General features: G+C 40.8%; 1 protein-coding gene across 1 annotated transcript in view; it reads left to right on the forward strand.

Annotated features, from left to right (window-relative positions):
* The window catches only part of L2HGDH (L-2-hydroxyglutarate dehydrogenase), a 70,070-nt gene that overhangs the window by 28,787 nt on the left and 17,967 nt on the right, over positions 1-23,316 (forward strand). Inside the window, exons 5-9 of the mRNA XM_023222626.3 lie at positions 1,604-1,766; positions 7,088-7,122; positions 15,967-16,134; positions 17,380-17,537; positions 19,776-19,907. Coding sequence (XP_023078394.1) covers positions 1,604-1,766; positions 7,088-7,122; positions 15,967-16,134; positions 17,380-17,537; positions 19,776-19,907 — 656 coding nt within the window. The remainder of the gene's footprint in view (positions 1-1,603; positions 1,767-7,087; positions 7,123-15,966; positions 16,135-17,379; positions 17,538-19,775; positions 19,908-23,316) is intronic.

The following is a 23,316-nucleotide window of genomic DNA, read 5'->3' on the forward strand; positions in this document are numbered from 1 at the left end:
TCAGTGTGACCTGGTCATTAGGAAACATTGGTCACAGTTGGATAGCAAAGAGAAAATCTTTTTTTAAAGACGGAGTCTTTCTCTGTTGTTCAGGCTGGAGTGCAGTGGCGTGATCTCGGCTCACTGCAACCTCCGCCTCTGAGGTTCAAGCGATTCTCCTGCCTCAGCCTCCTGAGTAGCTGGGTCTACAGGTGCCTGCCACCACGTCCGGCTAATTTTTGTATTTTTAGTAGAGATGGGGTTTCACCATAGTTGGCCAGTCTGGTCTCGAACTCCTGACCTTGTGATCCACCTGCCTTGACCTCCCAAAGTGCTAGGATTATAGGCGTGAGCCACCGCACCCAGCCGCAAAGTGAAAATCTTCTAAGGGCCAAGCAGGTGAATGTGTTGGGGTAATGGTCAGGTGGTGAATACAAGAGTGAGATCTTTACAATAGTATTATATCTGATATTAATATTATTATTATTATTTTTTTTTTGAGACAGAGTCTTGCTCTGTCGCCCGGGGCTGGAGTGCAGTGGCCGGATCTCAGCTCACTGCAAGCTCCACCTCCCGGGTTTACGCCATTCTCCTGCCTCAGCCTCCCAAGTAGCTGGGACTACAGGCGCCCGCCACCTCACCCGGCTAGTTTTTTGTATTTTTTAGTAGAGACGGGGTTTCACCGGGTTAGCCAGGATGGTCTGGATCTCCTGACCTCGTGATCCGCCCATCTTGGCCTCCCAAAGTGCTGGGATTACAGGCTTGAGCCACCGTGCCCGGCCTTATCTGATATTATTTTAAAACCACAACAACGATAGTGCTGTGCTGGCCAAATGAGAGGATGGCAGAATTTATCAATAGCATTCACCTTCTGGATGTTATCCTGCATACCAGGCTACCCTCTTGGGGAAATTGATTGGGAGAACTGATATACTGATATGCAAAAAAAGACAACAGAAAATGGTGCTATTAACAATGATCACCAAAATGTAGTCAATACTTAGTGTGTGAAATTCTCCTCTTATCCTTTTCTTTAGAATTAGAAAAGGTCAATGACATGTTCAACATTTATTCTAAAAAAATAAAATAAGCATGTGTTATTTAGGTCATTCACCTGCAGATTGATGAACGTTGATTTGAACATGTCTTTAGGGACAAAAACAGAAACAAACAAACAAACAAAAACCAGTCTATTAATTTCTTGTATTACCTGAAGAGAAAGTTTGAGTTAACCACATAAAGTCTCCATTCCATATTTGTAGTCTCAAAGATAGGGTCTGGGCAGCAAGTCAAAGCAATGCTCTGGAAACATTGTGAGTAGCTAGAACAACTCTTGAGTTCTTACTAAGTATGCACAACGTAGTATGTACTACTGGGAAAAATCTCACTTGAGCTTATTTAAAACATAATTGATGATACAGAATTCAACTCAGAATCAGATATGAATCAAATCAGAATCAGGTGTGGTGAGGGATAAATAAATGGAAAAACTCATTGTAGCAGCAAGAAAAGCTTGGCAAAATCAACTCCTCTAAAGGACAAAATTGTTTCTTGGTTATAGAGATTTTGTTATTTAGCAAGTATTATTTCTCTTATCTGTTATCTTTTCATAATTCTGTTTCAGGGTCTAATGGCCATTGATTGTCCCCATACTGGCATTGTGGACTATCGGCAGGTGGCTTTGTCATTTGCCCAGGATTTCCAAGAAGCAGGTGGCTCTGTCTTGACCAATTTTGAAGTAAAAGATATTGAAATGGCTAAAGAAAGTCCTTCAAGAAGTATAGATGGTAAGCTGTCCTTGTCCTTTCTATTGAATAAATCAGCCCTCCATATCCATGGGTTCTGCATCTGTGGTTTTAACCAACCAAGGATGAAAAATATTTGAGGAAAAAAAAATAAAAAATAACAGTAGAACAATACATAATACAAATAAAAAATATAGTATAACAAAAAATAGCATTTACATTGTATTAGGTATTGTAAGTAATCTAGAAATTATCTAAAATATCCAGAGTCTGTGCACAGGTTATATGCAAATGTTATATGCATTTTATATAAGGGACTTAAGTATCCTTGAATTTGGGTATTTGTGGGGTTCCTGCAACCAATCCTCCTTGGACACTAAGGAACAGCTGTACTTACAGTGATTTTTTTTTTAATTGGGATATTTTTGGGGGTAGTACTGGTGGGAGGGCCACAAGGAGCTAGGCTAGAGTACGGTGCAGAACCAGAGGTAGGGGCAGAAGGGACAAGGATGAGACTGAAGGTGAGAGAACTGGGACTCCTGGAGGGTCTTGTGCTGGTAGAACCAGACCGTGGTCCGACACTTCTGACTGGTGCTAAAATCTGAACTGCCAAGGCTGTTTATGGAAAAATTCGTCTCCAAACACTTCCCTACCCTGTAGGTTAGAGTCAGCATCTCTTGACAGTGCTTGTTAAAAATGCATTTTTTTCCCCTTGGGGCAGAGTCTTGCTCTGTGGCCTAGGCTTGAGTGCAGTGGCACGATCCCAGCTCACTGTAACCTTTGCCTCCCAGGCTCAAGTGATCCTCCCACCTGAGCCGCCCGAATAGCTGAAACTACAGGTGCTTGCCACCACCACACCTGGCTAATTTTTATATTTTTCCTTTTTTTTTAATTTTAATTTTTATAGAGATGAGGCCTCACTGTGTTGCCCAGGCTGGTATCGAACTCACGAGCTCAAGTGATTTTCCCTCCTCGGCCTCCCAAAGTGCTAGGATTACAAGTGTGAGCCATCGTGCCCTTCCCAATTTTTGTATTTTTTGTAGAGACAGGGTTCCACCATGTTCCCTATGCTGCTCTTGAACTCCTGGACTCAAGTGATCCATCCACTTGACCTCCCAAAGTGCTAGGATTACAGGCGTGAGCCACTGTGCCTGGCCAATAGCTAACATTTATTAAGCACTTAGTGCTTTCCAAGTATTAACTCATTTGACTCTTAAAATTCTCTGTGGCAGGGTACCATTATTACTCACATTTTTTTTGGGTGAGAAAACTGAGGCACAGAGAGAGTAAGAAACTTGGCCATGGTTGTACAAGTAGTAAGTGGTGGAGTCTGGATTTCAACTCAGACAGTCTGTACCTAAAGCCCACATAGTTAATTACTGAACTATACTGGACCCACACCATGTTCCCCACAAGCTGAATAATGAGCAAGAATTTCAGTTTAACAAAGATGTCAGGTGGAAAGCTTCATTGGTTTAATGAAGACAGAAGAGTTTGAGAAATTGGTGGTTAAAATGAAGGAAAAAGACTGGCTATGAAGCACAACGGGAAGGTGGAAACTAAGAGGCTGGGCTAGGAAAGTAGGATACCAAGGTGATTGCAGAGGGGAGGTCTAGGAAAGGGTTTCTTAATTCTGATGCTATTGATATTGGGGCCAGATCATTCTTTGTTGTAGGGGGCTATGGGTACACTGTAGGATGTTTTGCAGCATCCCTGGCTTCTGTCCACTAGATGCCGGTACCATCACGCCCCCAAGTGATTACAATTAAAAATGTCTCTAAGCCGGGCACAGTGGCTCACGCCTGTAATCCCAGCACTTTGGGAGGCCGAGGTGGGCGGATCACGAGGTCAAGAGATTGAGGCCATCCTAGCCAACATGGTGAAACCCCGTCTCTACTAAAAATACAAAAAATTAGCTGGGCGTGGTGGCTTACACCTGTAGTCCCAGCTGCTCAGGAGGCTGAGGCAGGAGAATCACTTAAACCCGGGAGGCGGAGGTTATGGTGAGCCGAGATCACGCCACTGCCCTCCAGCCTGGGCGACAGAGGGAGACTCTGTCACAAAAAAAAAAAAAAAAAAAAAAAAAGGTGTCTCTAAACGTTGGCAAATGTTCCCTTAGAGTTCACTCCTGGTTGAGAACCATTGCTCTAGACTTACAGTTAGACTAGTTTGAACAACCAGGAATAGAAATAAACCAGTAGACTAAGAAAAGGACAAAGAACCATGAACTGAAGAATTTTGAAAGTTCCTATAAAACCAGAATTTTATAACTATGAATGATAATTTATTTTTATTTTATTTATTTTATTGATTTTTTTTTGAGGCAGAATTTCACTCTTGTCACCCAGGCTGGAGTGCAATGGGATAATCTTGGCTCACTGCAAACTCTGCCTCCTGGGTTCAGGCGATTCTCCTGCCTCAGCCTCCTAAGTAACTGGGATTACAAACATGCGCCACCCCATCTGGCTAATTTTGTATTTTTAGTAGAGACATGGTTTCACCATGTTGGCCAGGTTGGTCTTAAACTCTTGACCTCAGGTGATCTTCCTGCCTCAGCCTCCCAAAGCCCAAAGTGCTGGGATTACAGGCATGAGCCACCACACCCAGCTTGAATGATAATTTATTATACTCCTGGAAAGGAGAGAAAAAATTTTCATATGACATGACATTTCCTTTTTGGCTTGTCTATATATATCAACATGTAAATTAGTCTTCCAGTGTGCTAGACTTTACCACTACTAAGAAACGTATACCATTCTGGAGAATTTTTTTTTCCTTTTTTTCTCCCTTAGAAGTCTGGACAGCAAATCTAATTGTGAAGTTAAAATTTTCAGAAGTACTTTGAGAGGCCAAGGAAGGAGGATCACTTGAGGCCAGGAGTTTAAGACCAGCCTGGGCAACATAGCGAGACCTGCCTCTACAAAAAATTTTTAAAAATTCCCTGGGCATGGTAGCACACACCTGTACTTCCAGCTACTTAGGAGGCTGAGGCAGGAGGATTGCTTGAGCACAGGAGTTTGAGGCTGCAGTGAGCTATAATCGCATCACTGCACTGCAGCCAGGGCAACACAGTGAGACCTTGTCTCAAAAAAAAATTTTTTTTTTTTAGGACTTGGGGCAGTGGCTCACGCCTGTAATCCGAGCACTTTGGGAGGTCAAGGTGGGTGGATGCTTGAGCTCAGGAGTTCAAGACCAACCTGGGCAACATGGTGAGACCCCATCTTTACTAAACATAAAAAAAATTTGTTTTAATTAAATAAAATAATTTTTTTTTTAATTTGCAAAATCCTATGGGACTCAGATGTCCAGCTTACCGATATAACTATTCAGGTTCTGTATCTCTAAATGGCAAACGTAGTCAGTAGGAAAATTGGCAAACCTTGTGTCTATGTGAAGAGTACAGGACTGAATCGATCCTTTTATTGACAGCTGTAAATATGTCTGTATAAAGCAGTGACCTGGGAGGCACAGTGGCTCATGCCTATAATCCCACAGTTTGGGAGGCCGAGGTGGGTGGATCACCTGAGGTCAGGAGTTCCAGACCAGCTTGGTCAACATGGTAAAAGCCCGTCTCTACTAAAAATACAAAAATTAACTGGGTGTAGTGATACGTGCCTGTAACCCAGCTACTCTGGAGGCTGAGGCAGGAGAATCGCTGGAATCTGGTACGCAGAGGCTGCAGTGAGCTGAGATTGCACCAGTGCACTGCACTCCAGCCTGTGCAACAGAGTGAGACTCCGTCTCAAAAAAAAAAAAGCAGTGACCGATGTGGCTCAGTCTTAGAGAGGTGTCAGTACCACCAAGGAATAATTTCAAAAGAACTCTTTTGCTTGTATATTTCTTTTTTTTCTTCTTCTTCTTTCAAGATGGAGTCTCACGCTATTGCCCAGGCTGGAGTGCAATGGCGCGATCTTGGCTCACTCCAACCTCCACCTCTCAGGTTCAAGCGATTCTCCTGCCTCAGCCTCCTGAGTAGCTGGGAATACAGGCATGCATCACCATGCCCAGCTAATTTTGTGTTTTTACTAGAGATGGGGTTTCATCATGTTGGTCAGGCTGGTCTCAAACTCCTGACCTCAGGTGATCCACCCACCTTGGCCTCCCAAAGTTCCGGGGTTACAGGAGTGAGCCACTGTGCTCAGCCTGCTTGTGTATTTCAAGAACCACGAAAGGGATCCAAACTATCTTTTTAAGTATCCTTTTTCTTCTTTTCTTCCTTCCTTCTTCTTCTTCTTTTTTTGTTTTTAATTATAAAAAGAGAGGAGGTCTCACTATGTTGTCCATGCTTGTCTTGAACCCCTAAGCTCAAACGACCTGCCCACCTTGGCCTCCCAAAATACTGGGATTCCAGGCATGAGCCACTGTGCCTGGCCCAAAATGCAAATGTTAGCATCACCCAGACTTACTGAATCTGACGGTCTGGAAATAGCACCTAGTAATAAGCCTTTAGTGATTCTTAGACACACCCAAGTTTCAGAATGTCAGAATGACAGCCTAAGGTCACAAAATGACCTGGCCATTTGGAACTCCCCCACCTCATGCCCAGCACCCCCACAGTTTAAGAGTGCACTTAAGAGTTTGTCTTGTTTTGCTTTGAGGGCATTGATATTTTTTTTGTCCAAATGATAGATTTTTGAGGCTTCTATTTGCTGTTGAGAAATTTGAAGGAGAAAAAAAGTAGTGTTCTGTTCTTTCTTCCTTGACAGGTTTTTAAGGAGATCTAAGCCATCTGAATCATTCTTTCTGAATTCTAAAATGATGAGCAAAATTGTTAAATAATTAAAGTTTTTTTAGGTAGGTAGCATAATAAACCAAATTTATGGTACAAGTAGATTATATTTATCTGCTCTATGTATGCTTTACACAACTTTGAGATCCCATGTATCTGAGCGGGAACTAATTTTAAAAATGGTCAGTTTTTTATTGGAAGTTTTTGTCTTGCGAGAACTCTTGCTTCTCTAAACAATATAGAACCTGCAAAGAATCCAGTAACCAACACTTGGATGACAAGGTTTCTCATATCATAGCTTTAGTTCTGTGGGAAAATACACACTGGTTTATGATGGTCCATTTTACCGTGTGGTTTCCAGTATTATAATAGCTATGTCTATGTTGGAGGTCAGGTGGGGTATGGTTTATAAGCATAGATTAGATGAGTTAAAACCAAGCTAAAAACATGCTGGAGTTTTGTATGTTGTTAAGTATGAACTAGTTTCATTGCTATTTGGTAAAAAGTTTCAGAATGAACTGTAGGGTACAATCATAGTAATGACAGAAAAAAGTTATTTAAGTTTGTTGCTAGTGTAATATTTCAAATAATATTGGCCTTTTGCTAAAAATAAATTTTTTACTTTTTTTTTCAGGAATGCAATATCCGATTGTTATAAAGAATACAAAGGTAAAGATTCTTAAGCAAAACTGCTGGCTACTTTATTTCCCTCCCCTTTATTAAAAATTAAATTAACCCACAGGGCTGTATTTTAAGTTATTGAATGACATTTATCTAATGTAAAAGTAATTCTGAGAGAATTTCTTTTAGGGAAATTTAACAGCTTTTATTCTAAGGAGAGTTTCAACTTGGGAATGTCCTAATTAAGTGGTTCTGCTGGCAAAGAACAGGATTATAAGCATATAGAGTGTTTAATTTTAAGGCAAAACTGATAGATATTTTATCACTCTGCCTACTGATCTCCACTAACTTATTAACTCTCTATAAATTAGAAGACTTCGGTAGAGGGAGTATGCAGGTTTTCCAGAAGGAGAAGGACTGCTTTTTTTCATCTTCACATAGACCTAGAGCAAGAACCACTGAATGACATAGAAGCAGTGGATTCCCTGTAGGTTCACTGCATCAGGTTGTACTCAAGGGAGCAGAGTCATTAATGAGTGCTATAGGATTTATTATAGAATAAGACCTTACACAATTGTGGAAGTTTCTGGGAAAGTGTAGATTCAGAAGAGAGTTGATGGATCAGTAATTGGGAAACAGAGCTGAATATGGAGCTGGAATTCACTGGACAGTGGGTATCTGTCTGTCACCTCGTTGGACTAGGATGACCTTCAGAGAATAATACCTGCTGATTTACTTCTGCTGCCAGATTATTGTTAATTTTTTTTTTTTTTTTTTTGAGATGGAGTCTCACTCTGTTGCCCTGGCTGGAGTCCAGTGGTGCGATCTCAGCTCACTGCTAGCTCCACCTCCCGGGTTCATACCATTCTCCTGCCTCAGCCTCCCAAGTAGCTGGGACTACAGACGCCCGCCTCCACGCCCGTCTAATTTTTTGTGTTTTTAGTAGAGACAGGCGTTTACCATGTTAACCAGGATGGTCTCGATCTCCTGACCTTGTGATCCGCCCACCTCAGCCTCCCAAAGTGCTGGGATTACGGGTGTGAGCCACCGCACCCGACCCTCTGCCACCAGATTGTATGCAGCTCCTGTTTTGACCAACTTTAAGTTGGAACCATGAAGAGAAGGGGATTCTGTCAAGCATAGTTCCTAGCTTAACCAAATGGACACAGTACGAACCCCTACAGTCTACCCTTTGTCAACCTGACATCTGTCCACACCCGTTATAACCTTATAATGATATTTAGCTTCCAAATAAAGACAGAAGTAAAAGTATGTTTCCACCTAACAAGGTGTAACTATCTTTCATAGGACTGAAGACATGCTAACTAACTCTCAAACAAATAAACAAACAAACAAAAACAAAAAAAAACAAAGTCTACTTTTATCCATCCTGGGTTATGTTTAATTTTTACTAGCTGAGTTACACTCCCCCTTTGAGATCCTGTAACTTAAATACCAAGATATAAGGTTAACCACTATTTAAGCATTTTGTATTAGATGAGTAGTTCTCAATTAGAGGCAGTTTTACTCCTCAGGGAACATTTGGCAATGTTTGGAGACATTTTTGATTGTCACAACTGGGAGAGAGGAGGGGCACAGCAACTGGGATTTGGTAGGTAGAGACCAGGAATGTTGCTAAACATCCTTCAGTGTGGGGAATAGGCCCCCAAAACAAAGAAATGTCTATCCCCCAAAGTCAGTAGTACTGAGGTTGAGAAACCCTGTGTTAGATAATGTGAGAATGGTAGAGATGAGTATATTAGTCTTCTCAGACTTCCATAACAAAATAGCACAAACTGGGTGGCCTAAAAAGCCCACAGTTCTGGAGGCTAAAAGTTCAAGATTAAAGTGCTGGTAGGGTTGATTTTTGGCTTGTTAATGGCTGCCTTCTTACTATGTCTTCACATGGCCTCTTCTCTGTGTGCGCCCGGAAAGAGAGAACATGATCTTGGGTATCTCTTCCTCTTGTAAGGACACCTGTTCTATTGGATTAGCCCCTACCCTTATGACCTAATTTAACTCAGTTACCTCCCTAAAGGCCCTGTCTCCACATAAAATTCACATTAAGGGTTGGGGCTTCAACATATGAATTGGGGTGTGGGGGGAGGCACAATTCAGTCTATAGCAATGGGAATAAATGAAGAATTAGGTAATGTATGGAGAAATGTATTTATTATTTTAAAGTAAGATATACTCAGATTATAACATCCCTCATTTCTGTAACTAGTCATGTGGCCATAGCCAATATTTATGATTTCCTTCCCCTACTGTGCATTTCATATTCTCTTTGCCTTTGGCAAGCGTCTTAGCTGGTCATGGTTTCTAGTTTGGTGGTGTAGCTCACACTTTCCTTCCTGAAGTCTATGCCATTAGCAGCCCTGGCTGTTTTGGGTCAAGGTAGTTTCCAATAACTTTTATAACAGTATATGGGAATACTAAGAGAAGCTTCAGGAGATATGAATTCCAGACATATTCCTTTTTATCATCCCCAAGACTAGTTGTGGTAGCAACTCATTTTCTTGAGAGTCAAGATTAGTTATCCAATTCAGTACAGCAATCCCCTCTTTGATTTACTGGCAAGGGAACCCAAAGTGGCCAGGTGTTGCAGTATCAACCTCCAGTTTAATGGTACCACTGTCATTCTCTAGTAGAAGTACTTCTCCCTTGGGAACTAAGACCTCTAGATCATAAGACCAAAGTTGTGAGGACAGAATGCAAAAAGTTCATGTAGTGGATGATTGGGGTAATAGTAAGGAACCACCGTCATTTCTACCTCAATTTCCAGACCTGTGAATTCTGGCTGTGGGACAAACAATACCATATATTAGTCACTGATTTAGAGCACATAGAGCATCCTGGAGGAAATTGCCCCAGCCCTTCAAGGAGTTGCCAGCCAGCTAGTGCTATTACTTCTAAAGCCCATTCCAGTTTCTGTCACCCAGTGGCTTCAGGGTGATGGAGAAAATGGTAAAATCAGTGAATTCCGTGATCCTGAGCCTATAGCTGCATTTCTTTTGCTGCACAGTAAGTTCACTGACCAGAAGTAATGATTCTCTGTAAAATACCATGATGGTGAATAAGACATCTCATAAGTTCACACATGGTGGCTTTGGCAGAAGCATTATAGGCAGGGAAGACAAATTTATATTCCGAGCAAGTGTCTATGCAAGTGAGAAGTAAGTGCTGCCTTTTCTATGATGGAAGTGGTCCAGGGACCATTTCAGTGGCTCTTTTGGTCTCTACTATGACCGATTGAACACTCAGCATTAGCTGTAGACAGATCAGCCTTGGTGAATAAGTCCGTGTTGCCGATCACCTCCATCCTTGCTACCATAACTATGTTTTGCAGCTTTATTTTTACATTGTGAAATGATTATCACAATCAAGTTATTTGATATCACATCTGCCACCTCACAGTTACCATTTATGTGTATGTGATGAGAACACTTAGATTTGCTATCTTAGCAAATTTCAAGTATACTATACAGTATTATTACCTATAGTCACCATGCTGTATATTAGATTTCTAGAACTTATTCATCCTGTAATTGAAAGTTTGTACCCTTTGACTAATATCATCCCATTCCTGCCCACCTCCTCCCAGTCTGTAGCAACCATCATTGTACTCTCTTTTTCTATGAATACAACTATTTTAGATCCCATATGTAAGTGAGATCGTACAGTGTTTGTCTTTCACTGTCTGGCTTATTTCACTTAGCACAGTATCTTCCAGGCCCACCCATGTTGTCACAAATGGCAGAATTTCCTCCTTTTTTATGGCTGAATAGTATTGCATTGTATGTATATACACACACATATATATACACACACACGCATATCTATATACACACACGCATATATATATACACACACACACATATATATATCACATTTTCTTTATCCATTCATCTGTCAATGGACACTTAACGTTGTTCTCATGTCTTGGCTGTTGTGAATAATGCTGCAATGAACATGAGAATGCAGATCTCTCCTTGAGGTACTGATTTTGTTTTGTTTGGGTATATACCCAGAGGAAATCATATGGTAGTTCTATTTTTAATTTGGATCATATGGTAGTTCTATTTTTAATTTTATGAGGAATGTGCATACCGTTTCCTGCGATGGCTGTCCAATTTACATGCCCATCGATAGGGCACCCTACATCCTCACCAATGTTTGTTTTCTTTTGTTTTTTTGGTAATAGCCATCCTAACAGATGTGAGATTATATCTTATTGTGGTTTTGATTTTCCTGATGATTAGTGATTTGAATGCCTTTACATATATCTGTTGGCTATCTGTATATCTTTGAAAAAAATGCATAAAAATACATATTCAGGTCCTTTGCCCTCCCCACCTCTGGCCTTTTTTTTTTCTTTTTTTTTTTTTTTGAGACAGGGTCTCTGTCACCCAGGCTAAAGTCCATTGGCATGACCATGGCTCACTGCAGCCTCAAACTCCTGGGCTCAAGCTGTCCTGCCTCAGCCTCCAAAGTAGCTGATATTATAGGCACGTGCTGCCATGCCCAGCTTCTTTGCCCATTTTTATTTATTTTATTGTATTTATTATTTTTTTGAGATGGAGTTTCGCTCTTGTTGCCCAGGCTGGAGTGCAGTGGTGCAATCTTGGCTCACCTTAACCTCTGCCTTCCATGTTCAAGTGATTCTCTTGTCTCAGCCTCCTGAGTAGCTGGGATTACAGGCATGCGCCCCCACGCCTGGCTAATTTTGTATTTTTAGTAGAAATGGGGTTTCTCCATGTTGGTCAGGCTGGTCTCGAACTCCTGACCTCAGGTGATCCACCTGCCTTGGCCTCCCAAAGTGCTGGGATTACAGGCGTGAGTCCCCGGGCCTGGCCTTTCTTTGCTAATTTTTTAATCAGCTCATTTGTTATTTTGCTATTGAATTATATGAGTTTCTTACATTTTTTTGGATATTAACCTGTTATCAGATATATTTTCTCCAATTCTGTAGGTTGTCTCTTCATTTCTGTTGCTGTGCAGAAGCTTTTTAGTTTGATATAGTCACATTTGTTTATTTTTGCTTTTGTGTCTGTGCTTTTGGTGCCTTATTAAAAATAAAATTCATTCCTAAGACCAATGTCTTCCCTATGTTTTCTTCCAGGAGTCTTAGTTTTTAATCTAAAATCTTTAATCTTTTAATCTAAATATTTAATCCAGTTCAAGTTAATTTTTGTGAATGGTGTAAAGTAGGAGTCCAATTTCATTCTTTTGCACGGGGCTATCCAGTTTTCCCAGCACCATTTATGGAGGCTATCTTTACACCTAATCATGTAGTTCATGAGACGGGTGCCTGGAGAAAGAGGCTAACTAACATCCACAGAGCAGGTCATTTTTTTCTACTGTTTATTAAAATTGTCCTTGTCCAAGATTCTCTTCAGTGAGCATTCATATGGAACTTGAATATCTTTACTCTCTGAAACTGTTTTGAAGTGGTCCATTCATATACCTTTCTCCACAGGTCCTTTCCCTGTCCATCTAGCCAAACCATTAGTTGTTGCACATGAAACAGTGTAGATCCATACCTTTGGCCATCTGTCCCTCTAAAATAAGATGAACAACTAGGTGTGGTGTTCAGAGATCTGCCCACTGAGAATATTTTCTTCACCACAGTCCCTCAGGGCCACTCATGAGTGGGGCTCTGGTGCTGTGGCTGTTCAGTTGTGTGTGGTACCAGCATATTGTGCAGAACCATTTCTAAACCTGGCCTATATTTTTTCTTCTTTGGTCAACTGGTCATAGAGAACTCCCCGTGGGGCTATAGAGGTAGGTTGATAGGAAGGAGGCAATTTAGCAGGCATAGGGGCCATGGTCATTTGAACCACTTGCCTCTGCAACTTATGTGTGCCAGCAGGACCTGTACAACCCTATCTTACAATTTTTGTTGATGATGGAATGCTGCTATATACACCCAATTTTGTGACTTGATGAGTCAGACAACAACACCCAGTTAATAATGGGTAGTTCATATGGTAACTTAGTGACCTGTGGTCAAGTGTTCAGTCAAAGCTAGAAGCACTTTCTCAAAAGGAAGTTAGTTATATGCAGAGGATGGTATAACTTTCCTCCAAAAACCGTGAAGTTCCATGCTGTGATTTGCCTACAGGTGCCTTCCAAAGGCTCTATAAAGTGTGACTATCTGCTGCAGACAGTTCGATTACCATCAGCGTTGCTGGGTCATGTGACCCAAGTGGCAGGCTTTCCATTCAAAGAAGAATTGAAACTCTGTTTTTGTGCCTGCCCTCATCTAAGGGACATTTTCACTAGAGTATAGCATCATATGATAGAATATATACAGGGGCCTATGGCATACCAGTGGATATGTATTTTACCCAGAGTTGCTGCTCTTTATTTTGGCATTTTCAGTAAGTATAATTTTGGGGTTCAAATTCAAATTGAGGGGTCCACTTACCAGGTTGAAATCGTTTCATGAAAAGTTAAAAGAAATTTTGTCTTTTTGAGACAATCTCGCTCTGTTGCCCAGGCTGGAGTGCAGAGGCATGATCTTGGCTCACTGTAACCTCCACCTCCCAGATTCAAGTGATTGTTGTGCCTCAGCCACGTGAGTAGCTGGGATTACAGGTGTGTCTCACCATGTCTGGTTAATTTTTGTATTTTTAGTAGAGACAGGGTTTCACCATGTTGACCAGGCTGGTCTTGAACTCCTGGCCCCAAGTGATTCACCCACCTCAGCCTCCCAGAGTGCTGGGATTACAGGTGTGAGCCACTGCGCCTGGCCAGGGATTTTTAAAATAAATTTTTGCAGGTAGGATTTGCTAATTAAAGATTTATACATTGGATATTGGGGGAGTGGAGAGAAATCTGCTTCACTTATGAAAGAGCAATAGACGTGCATGGTTTATTTCTTCTTTTTAATTTTTTTTTTTTTTAATTAGAGACCAGGCTGGTCTTGAACTCCTGGGCTCAAGTGATCCTCCCACTTTGGCCTCCCAAAGTGTTGGGACTACAGGTGTGAGCCACTGTGCCCAGCCTAAAAGAAATTTATGTTGAACAGATGTATCATTTGATGGTTACCTAAATTTTAATGTGGAAGTAAAATTAATATGTTACTGAATTTAATTAGTATTTAACATATAGCATAAAATGATTTCAGAAATCTGTGATAGTTTTTGATAATTTTCTTGGGAACTGTTGCTTGAGTTTTTAAAGAGAATTATTAGGTTATTGCATGCTGGTACCATTTTATAAATTCTGTTACTATCTTTACATCTATCATAAGACTTATCTGCATTTTTTTGTTCCAAGAACAAAAGAACTGCCAATCTTTTATGTAGGAGCTGATGATTTATGTCACAAAAATACCTCTCATATTTCTAGAATATAACTCTAGATGAACAGGAAAGGTATTAACCTATTTAGAAAAAGGTATTTTTGGCTGGGTGCGGTGGCTCACGCCTGTAGTCCCAGCTGTTTGCTTAGACAAGAGAATCACTTGAACCCAGGAGGTTGAGGCTGTAGTGAGCCAGGACTGCACCATCGCACGCCAGCCTGGGTGACAGAGCAAGACCTTGACAGCCCTTTTGACTTCACAGGTCTCAAAACAATCATGGCTTAGTCTAGCTAATTTGAATTCATTATGGAGAAGTTTCATCTAAGTTTTCTAAAAACGATGACATGTATAACTCCTGAAAAGAGGCTTAACTTTCTAGCAAGGCAAAAATAGGATATATACAGAGGTGAAAATTTAGCTCAATAGAGTAAGGCTAAACAGTAAGGCCTGGAAAGAAAGAAAATGTTGAGACAGGTGAGAATTCTGAGGCTTCAAAAATAGGTCATCTGGGAAGAAGATCTAAGAATAAGAACAGAATTGCTAGGTGTTTACTCTGTCAGAAGTAAAGAGATGAGAATTTGAGTGTGGTGGTGAATGCGGGATAAATGAAGTCATTTAGGAAATAGGGTGACAAATTGGCTAAACTTGGTGAGTAAAGTTAAAAATGAGCAGATGATAATCACAAAATAAAATTTATAGGAAATCATAACAGCCTAACATTAGCAGTCTCCTAGGCACTAAAGCAAACCTTGAGTGTAGTGTGTGCTCTCAGTAAATGTGCATTGAATGAATGAGATTTCTAAAGTGTCCTCAGTTTGCAAAGTAGATATTGATTAGGAAGGAGAAATTGCTTGGTGGGTAGGTTACAGTTGCAACTGGGCAGGATTATTGAGTGTGAGGCAACCGAAGAGTAACACAGTAATTGCTCAGATACAGGAGAACCTGGTTGCTATACAGAGGTTGCCTTTAAATGAGAGGGTTACAGGCCCTTTGACTTCAGTGCCAGCGATGTTATGGATATAATTATCAATAGGTAACAACTTTATTTTTTAAAATGATTTTTATATGCTTACATTTTTAATGTAGGAAGTTTTGTCTTTCTTGATATTCTACTAATTGGGTAAATCCTCGTATTTGTGATTGGTATATTGAATTTTTAATTAATCCAGATTAAAAGCTGTGGGGTGGGTGCGGGAGCAAAAAAAAAATTGGTGGAGGCTAGCTAAATGACATTTGCTTCTTCATGCAACAAATAGTTAAGAAGCTCCCCGCTAGGTCCTAATAAACAGATTTGTATGTATTTGTGTGCATGTATGTAGTATACCTTACTACGTATCCTTGCTGGGTTGACCATTATTATCTTTAAAGTGCAAAATTTAAGGTGACATCCTCTTGCATGCCACTGTCCTCAGTTTCTAGCTGCCACCTCAATGCTAAAGAATGTATTTTGCTGATACCTGTATTGAATATCCTCTTTTAGAAAAAATTCTATTTCTGTACCTTATTTTCTATCACCTGTTTTTCCCCTCTTGACCTATTCTCCTTCACTCTATACAACTAACTATTCTTTTATTTTGCACTAGGGAGAGGAAATTCGATGTCAGTATGTTGTGACATGTGCAGGACTTTACTCAGACCGTATTTCAGAGTTGAGTGGCTGCACTCCAGATCCTCGAATTGTACCATTCCGGGGAGATTACCTGCTCTTGAAGCCAGAAAAATGTTATCTTGTTAAAGGAAATATTTATCCGGTAGGTAATGATGCTTCCTACTTCTAATTTTTTTCAAGCAGGTGGTGGTCATAAAGGAGATGAAAACAGCTTTTACTTGGGTCAGAAATAAGAGCGATTTTGAAGGACCGTTTATGTAAGCATTTCATCAGTTTCTCTTGCGGTTAAATCCCTAAATCTTTATCCTGGTATCATGGTTATTAAATTGTGATTAATTGCCTGCAGGTACATGTCTCCAGAAAGCATGAGTGCACTATGGGAAGTGCTATCAGGAAGGAACTGAATTCTTCCTTCTCTCTGGTGGAGGGAAAGGGAAAACTTTCCCTTATGGAAGTCCCTGATACCCAACCCTTTTCCACAGTTCACTGTCTATAGGAAAAGGGATGTGGCCACTCTGTAGTTTCAGGGAGTAGAAGACAGAGGTATTTAAATGAAGAGTTCATTTTTCTGTCTGGAACTACCCTGGAAATGAATGAATCTCTTAAAATATATTAGGTTGAACCAGATGAAATAGTCAGTATTCGGCTATTTGCTATTTTTGACCTTGCCAAAACATGAATTTCATCTGCTTCAATCTCATGTATTTGTACTTTGCAGAAGCCTGTGCTATGAATGTGTATTTTTTTTCTGGCAGCTCTGATTTTACTTTCCAGTCATAGACATCCCTTGTGAAAGAGAATAACCTGAAGTAGGACAGTTCATCTTTTTTTTTTCCCTTTACCCAGAAAGATGCATAGATGGAACGATGTATTAGTGTTAAGAACATCAGAGTTTCTTTTGTTTTCTTTTTTTTTTTTTGAGACAGAGTCTCACTGTGTCGCCCAGGCTGGAGTGCAGTGGTGCGATCTTGGCTCATTGCAACCTCCACCTCCTGGATTTAAGCAATTCTCATGCCTCAGCCTCCCAAGTAGCTGGGACCACAGGTGCACACCACCATGCCAGGCTAGTTTTTGTAATTTTAGTAGAGACAAGGTTTTACAATGTTGGCCAGGTTGGTTTTGAACTCCAGATCTCAAGTGATCCTCCTGCCTCGGCCTCCCAAAGTGTTGGGATTACAGGCGTGAGCCACCGCACCTTTCCAGCATCAGGATTTCTTGTGTGCATTTCTAAGCAGAAGCATGTTAATGGAAAAGTATATCTGAGTACAGCTCACAATACAAATTAAATGCATGGGAAGAAAGTGTTTTATGTTACCAATTGAATGTTTGCATCTCTGATAACATGGAATGTGAAATGAGGCTGTTATTTACTATGTTAAATTTATAGGTCCCAGATAGCCGGTTTCCTTTCCTAGGAGTTCACTTCACACCAAGGATGGATGGCAGTATTTGGCTAGGTCCTAATGCAGTTCTTGCCTTTAAACGAGAGGGTTACAGACCCTTTGACTTCAGTGCCACAGATGTTATGGATATAATTATTAATAGGTAACATTATTTACTTTTTAAAATGATTTTATGTGCTTATATTTTCAATGTGGGAAGTTTTGTCTTTCTTGATATTCTACTTATTGGGTAAATCCCCATATTTGTGATTGGTATATTGAATTTTGTATTAATTCAAATTAAAAGCTTTAGAGTGGATGGAGTCATCAAAAAAAAAAAAAAGCTTTGTGGAATAAGCATAACATTTTAACTACTTCAAGAAAATTCTGATGAGCCAGGGTAATGTCTTGGTTAAAAAGAAGGTAAGACTGGCCAGGCATGGTGGCTCACACCTGTAATCCCAGCACTTTGGGAGGCCAAGGCAGGCGGATCATGAGGTCAGGAGACCGAGACCATCCTGGCTAACACAGTGAAACCCCGTCTCTACTAAAAATACAAAAAATTAGCCAGGCATGGTGGCGGGTGCCTGTAGTCCCAGCTTCTTGGGAGGCTGAGACAGGAGAATGGTGTGAACCAGGGGGGTGGAGCTTGCAGTAAGCTGAGATCGCTGCCACTGCACTCCAGCCTGGGCGACAGAGCAAGACTCTGTCTCAATAAATAAATAAATAAATAATAAAAAAATAAAAAAATGAAAAGATAAGGCCAAGAGTCATTCATATATCTGGCAATCTAAATCTTGTATTGCTAACTTTCCAGTTTTATTTGGGGGTGGAAAATAGATTCTCTCAAAATCAGTAGATGGCTATTTTAATAAAATCATTTTGAGCCAGTCTCCATCATTTTGTAAGCCACTGGAGAAATTACTGATGACTAAAGTAATTTCCTTGTGTAGGAAACTAACAATACAATTGTGTTGACCTAAGATACAGATTCTTTACTATTGTAAGAAATAACTGAATTAGGTGTTTTGTTTGAATTAGGTATTTTGTTTGGTCCTTTTAGCAATGTTTCTCTCTAAAGGGTTTCACATGAAAATTACTAGATTTTCATGTTTAAATCTCTAGATTTAAAGCTATACTTGAGTTTCACCCTCCATGGATTCTGAAACAGAAAGTTTAGGATGGAGCTTCCTGGCACGTGTACTTGTAAAAATATATACATGTATGCATCTAGGCTTTGCAGAGTCTCACTTGAAAATCACAACTAAAGGTTTTTTTGTTTGTTTTGTGATTTTGAGACAGGGTCTTACTTTGTCACTCGCTGCAGCCTCAACCTCCTGGGATTGATCAGTTCTCCCACTTCACCATCCAAGTAGCTGGAACTACAGGCAGATGCTACCATGCCCAGATAATTTTGTGTTTTCTGTAGAGACAGGGTTCGCCATGTTACACAGGCTGGTCTTGAACTCCTGGGTTCAAGCAATCCACCTGCCATGGCCTCCCGAAGTGCTGGGATTATAGACATGAGCCACCACACCCTGCCTCAACAACTAAAGTATTTTATCTCTGGCTGACTAAGGAAAACTAGGGTAGATGTCCCATTTCTTTCATACACTACCTTTTAGGTGTGTTGAAGGCATGTAATATTTGCATTAGAGAGCCTTGATGAGTTCTAGTTTGAAACCAGCACTCCTTGGGAATTTGAGTTTAGAAGGTGTTTACCTCTGTATTTTTTTTTTTTTTTTTTTTTTTGAGTCAAAGTCTCACTGTTGCCCAGGCTGAAGTGCAGTGGCACAATCATTAGTTACTGCAGCCTCAAACTCCTGGGCTTTAACAAGCCTCCCACTTCAGCCTCCCTAGTAGCTGGAACTACAGGCACACACCACCATGCCCAGCTCTGTTTACCTCCTGAGTTGATGAGGTTTGCTTCTTATATTGGCCAAAAGTTGATTTTCATTGATTGATTGATTGATTGAGAGAGGGTCTCTCTGTGTTGCCTAGGCTGGAGTGCAGTGGCATGATCTCAGCTCACTGCAACCTCTTCCTCCTGGATTCAAGCAATTCTCCTGCCTCAGCCTCTTGATTAGCTGGGATTACAGGCGTGCACCACCATGCCTGGCTAATTTTTGTATTTTTGGTAGAGACAGGTTTTTGCCGTGTTGGCCAGGCTGGTTTCGAACTCGTGACCTCAAGTGATCCGCCTGCCTTGACCTCCCAAGGTGTCGGGATTACAGGCGTGAGCCACCACTCCTGGCCTTGATTTTCTTTTAATCTGTAGTTTTTCTGACTTTGCCTAGATTTTTGTGATGACATAAAAAAAAGAATCTAATAATTGTAAAGGTATTTTACAGTAATAAAGAATTCCTTTCTCTCATAAAGATTTGTTTTTCTCTGTTTTCAGTGGCTTGATTAAACTGGCATCCCAGAATTTTTCCTATGGAGTTACTGAAATGTATAAAGCATGTTTTCTTGGTGCAACAGTGAAGTATCTTCAAAAATTCATCCCTGAAATTACTGTCAGTGATATACTTAGGTAAGGAAAAGTGGTAAGGAGTGTAAATACAGTCCTGACCTGTGTGAATTTGGGGGTGGGTCTGACTTGGTGATTAGTAAGCACCATTTCAGAGCCAGTCTGCATTGCACTGAATTTTCGTTTGCTCTCTTTCCCAACATGTTGTTGAATTCCCTTTGCAGTGCATTTATTGGTCATGGCTACATCATGGCCCTTAGTGTCGGTCCATTTATAATTATCTAGACTCCCTTACAACTCTAATCTGAAATCTCCATAACAGCTTTATTGTGATGCTACCTTAGCCTTTTTGTCTAGCTATCACTCATGACAAAAACAACTTGCCTGAATTTTTTAAAATCTCTCTGGCCAGTTACTCTTGTGATTCTAAAGCCTTTTGGCTTTAATTTTATATAGATTTTATGTAGGATTATTGATCAGTGTGTTAACTAATTAGGTGATAAGCACATTAAAACATTATATTTTGATTGATTCTTAAAACTTAAAAAAAACTTTTAGGTTTGGGGGTACATGTGAAGGTTTCTACATAGGTAAACACATGTCATGGGGCTTATTGTACATGTTATTTTATCACCCAAATATTAAGCCCCGTACCCAATAGTTATCTTTTCTGCTTCTCTCCCTCTTCCCTCCCTCCCCACTTAAGTAGACTGCAGTGTCTGTTGTTTCCTTCTTTGTGTTCATGTGTTATCATTTAGCTCCCACTTGTGAGTGAGAACATGTGGTATTTGGTTTTCTGTTCCTGTGTTAATTTGCCAAGGATAATAGCCTCCAGCACCATTAAAACCTGTTAGAAACACACTCCTAGACCTGGCATCTCACTTTGCTTCTTCTCTACTTCTTTTGTTCTTTCTTGGGCCTTATTGTACCCAGGGACTCTACTTTGAGGATAGAAGTGGGAAGCAGCATGGTAACAATCAGAGTCCTTGCTACAAGGGTATGGGGCAAAGTAAGAACAACTTACATCTTTTTTTTTTTTTTTTTTTTGAAATGGAGTTTCTCTCTTGTTGTCCAGGCTGGAGTGCAATGGCACCATCTCAGCTCACTGCAACCTCTGCTTCCTGGGTTAAAGCGATTCCCCTACCTCAGCCTCCTGAGTAGCTGGGATTACAGGCATGTGCCACCATGCCCAGCTAATTTTGTATTTTTAGTAGAGACGGAGTTTCTCCTGTTAGCCAGGCTGGTCTCGAACTCCTGACCTCAGGTGATCCACACGCCTCAGTCTCCCAAAATGCTGGAATTTCAGGCGTGAGCCACCACACCCGGCCACATCTTTTATTCTTAAAGATAAAAGGCTTTTTGCGTGGTGGCTCACGCCTGTGAGGTGGGTGGATCACCTGAGGTCAGGAGTTCGAGACCAGCCTGACCAAAATGGAGAAACCTCGTCTCTACTAAAAATACAAAATTAGCCAGGCATGGTGGCACGTGCCTGTAATCACAGCTATTTGGGAGGCTGAGGCAGGAGAATCGCTTGAACCTGGGAGGCAGAGGTTGCAGTGAGCTGAGATCACGCCATTGCACTCCAACCTGGACAGCAAGAGCAAAACTCCGTCACACGCGCGCGCGCGCGCACACACACACACACACACACACACAAAAGATAAAAAATTTTCTAGACTTGATCTGTAGATTAATCTTAATACTACACAAACCTATTTTTCTTCCGTCTTTGGTAATGTGTTTAGTGTTCACCTTTTTTCCTGAGCAAGCCATTCGTTAGGCCTAATCAGCAGTGTACTTTGAGGTACTCTCACCCTGCATTTACAATCCATCCCTCCATGAATCTTCTGAGCACTAGATATCTGCTTTCTCTGTAATAGCTGCTGAACTAGCCCGGTAAAAAATGTCAGCAGGCTTGACTGTGTATCTGTGAAGAGAGCAGTAATCATGTCAGCTGTCTCCCTTAGGGGAGCATCCTGGTTTAAATCTGACTCTAATGTACCATTCTGAGACCAGCATGTTTGAATCCTTAGAAGAACTATTAAAACTCAGCTGATGTTTTTACTCTTATCTCTTTCACTCCTCTACTTACCTTCTGAAATAGAAGGGATAAAAATATGTAGCCATTGTTTTCTTTCACTCACTTATAAATAAGGGCTTTTATGTTTTCGGTGATCTGCTTTAGCAAACTTGTGATGTTTTATATCTGAAAATAGACTGGTCAAATCTGGTTTATATTACTGCTATTAATATTCCTTGGAAAGCAAATGAGGTGAGCATAGTGAATTCTGTGTAAAAATAGTTGCAGTGAATTCACTGCCTGTATTCAGTTACCATCCTTTCATAGAAGCCTGAGGAAAACTTCTTAGACCACTGGATTTCATATGGTAGAACTGGACTTTGGGCTTGTGGGTATTAGTGAACTCTCCTGTCTTTGGCTGTATGAGTGTGAATATCAGTTACCAGTTTCTTTGGCATGTAGTAGAAACGGGCACAGCACTGTAGGCAGGTGCATTTGGGGACAAATTCAACCCAATCACAGATGAGTTCCTCTTTAAAGAGAGAGAAACTGACTAATTCAGCAATTACTTTCGCTTCGTCTCTTGATTCCTGTAGTTATTAAGTGCAGGAAATTATTAATAACAAATAGGAATTTGTAGAAGATACGTTTTTGGGTTTCTCAGGGGGAAGATATGTTTGATACCATTTGTATAAGTTTTAAAACAAGTATAGCAAAACCATATATTGCTTACAGATTACACATGTAGTATGAAAATAAAAACGAGCAGGGGAGTGATAAACACCTAATTCAGGAGAGTGGTTACCTCTGGGGAGGGAAGAGAATGGGATCTTGAGAGTTCTACAGAGGCTTCTATCATATTGGTAATGCTTTAGTTCTTAAGCTGTTTGAGAAGAAACTGGGTGTTCATTGTGTTATTCTCTGTTCCTTATTATAACCTGAAATATTAAATAATAAAAATAAGATCAATAGACTTTTTTTTTTTTTTGACACAGAGTCTCGCTCTGTTGCTAGGCTAGAGTGCAGAGGTGCGATCTCGGCTTAGAGCAACCTCCCACTCCCTGGTTCAAGCGATTCTCCTGCTTCAGCCTCCCGAGTAGCTGGGATTACAGGCACGTGGCACGACGCCCAGCTAGTTTTTATGTGTGTGTGTTTTTTTTTTTCCAGATGGAGTCTTGCTCGTCACCCAGGCTGGAGTGCAGTGGCACAGTCTCGGCTCACTGCAAGCTCGGCCTCCCGGGTTCACGCCATTCTCCTGCCTCAGCCTCCCGAGTAGCTGGGACTACAGGCGCCCACCACTACGCCTGGATAATTTTTTGTATTTTTAGTAGAGACGGGGTTTCATCGTGTTAGCCAGGATGGTCTCGATTTCCTGACCTCGTGATATGCCCGCCTTGGCCTCCCAAAGTGCTGGGATAATTTTTGTATTTTTAATAGAGACGGTTTCATCGA

Source organism: Piliocolobus tephrosceles, chromosome 6 (assembly GCF_002776525.5).
Source record: "Piliocolobus tephrosceles isolate RC106 chromosome 6, ASM277652v3, whole genome shotgun sequence".
Lineage (NCBI taxonomy): Eukaryota > Metazoa > Chordata > Mammalia > Primates > Cercopithecidae > Piliocolobus > Piliocolobus tephrosceles.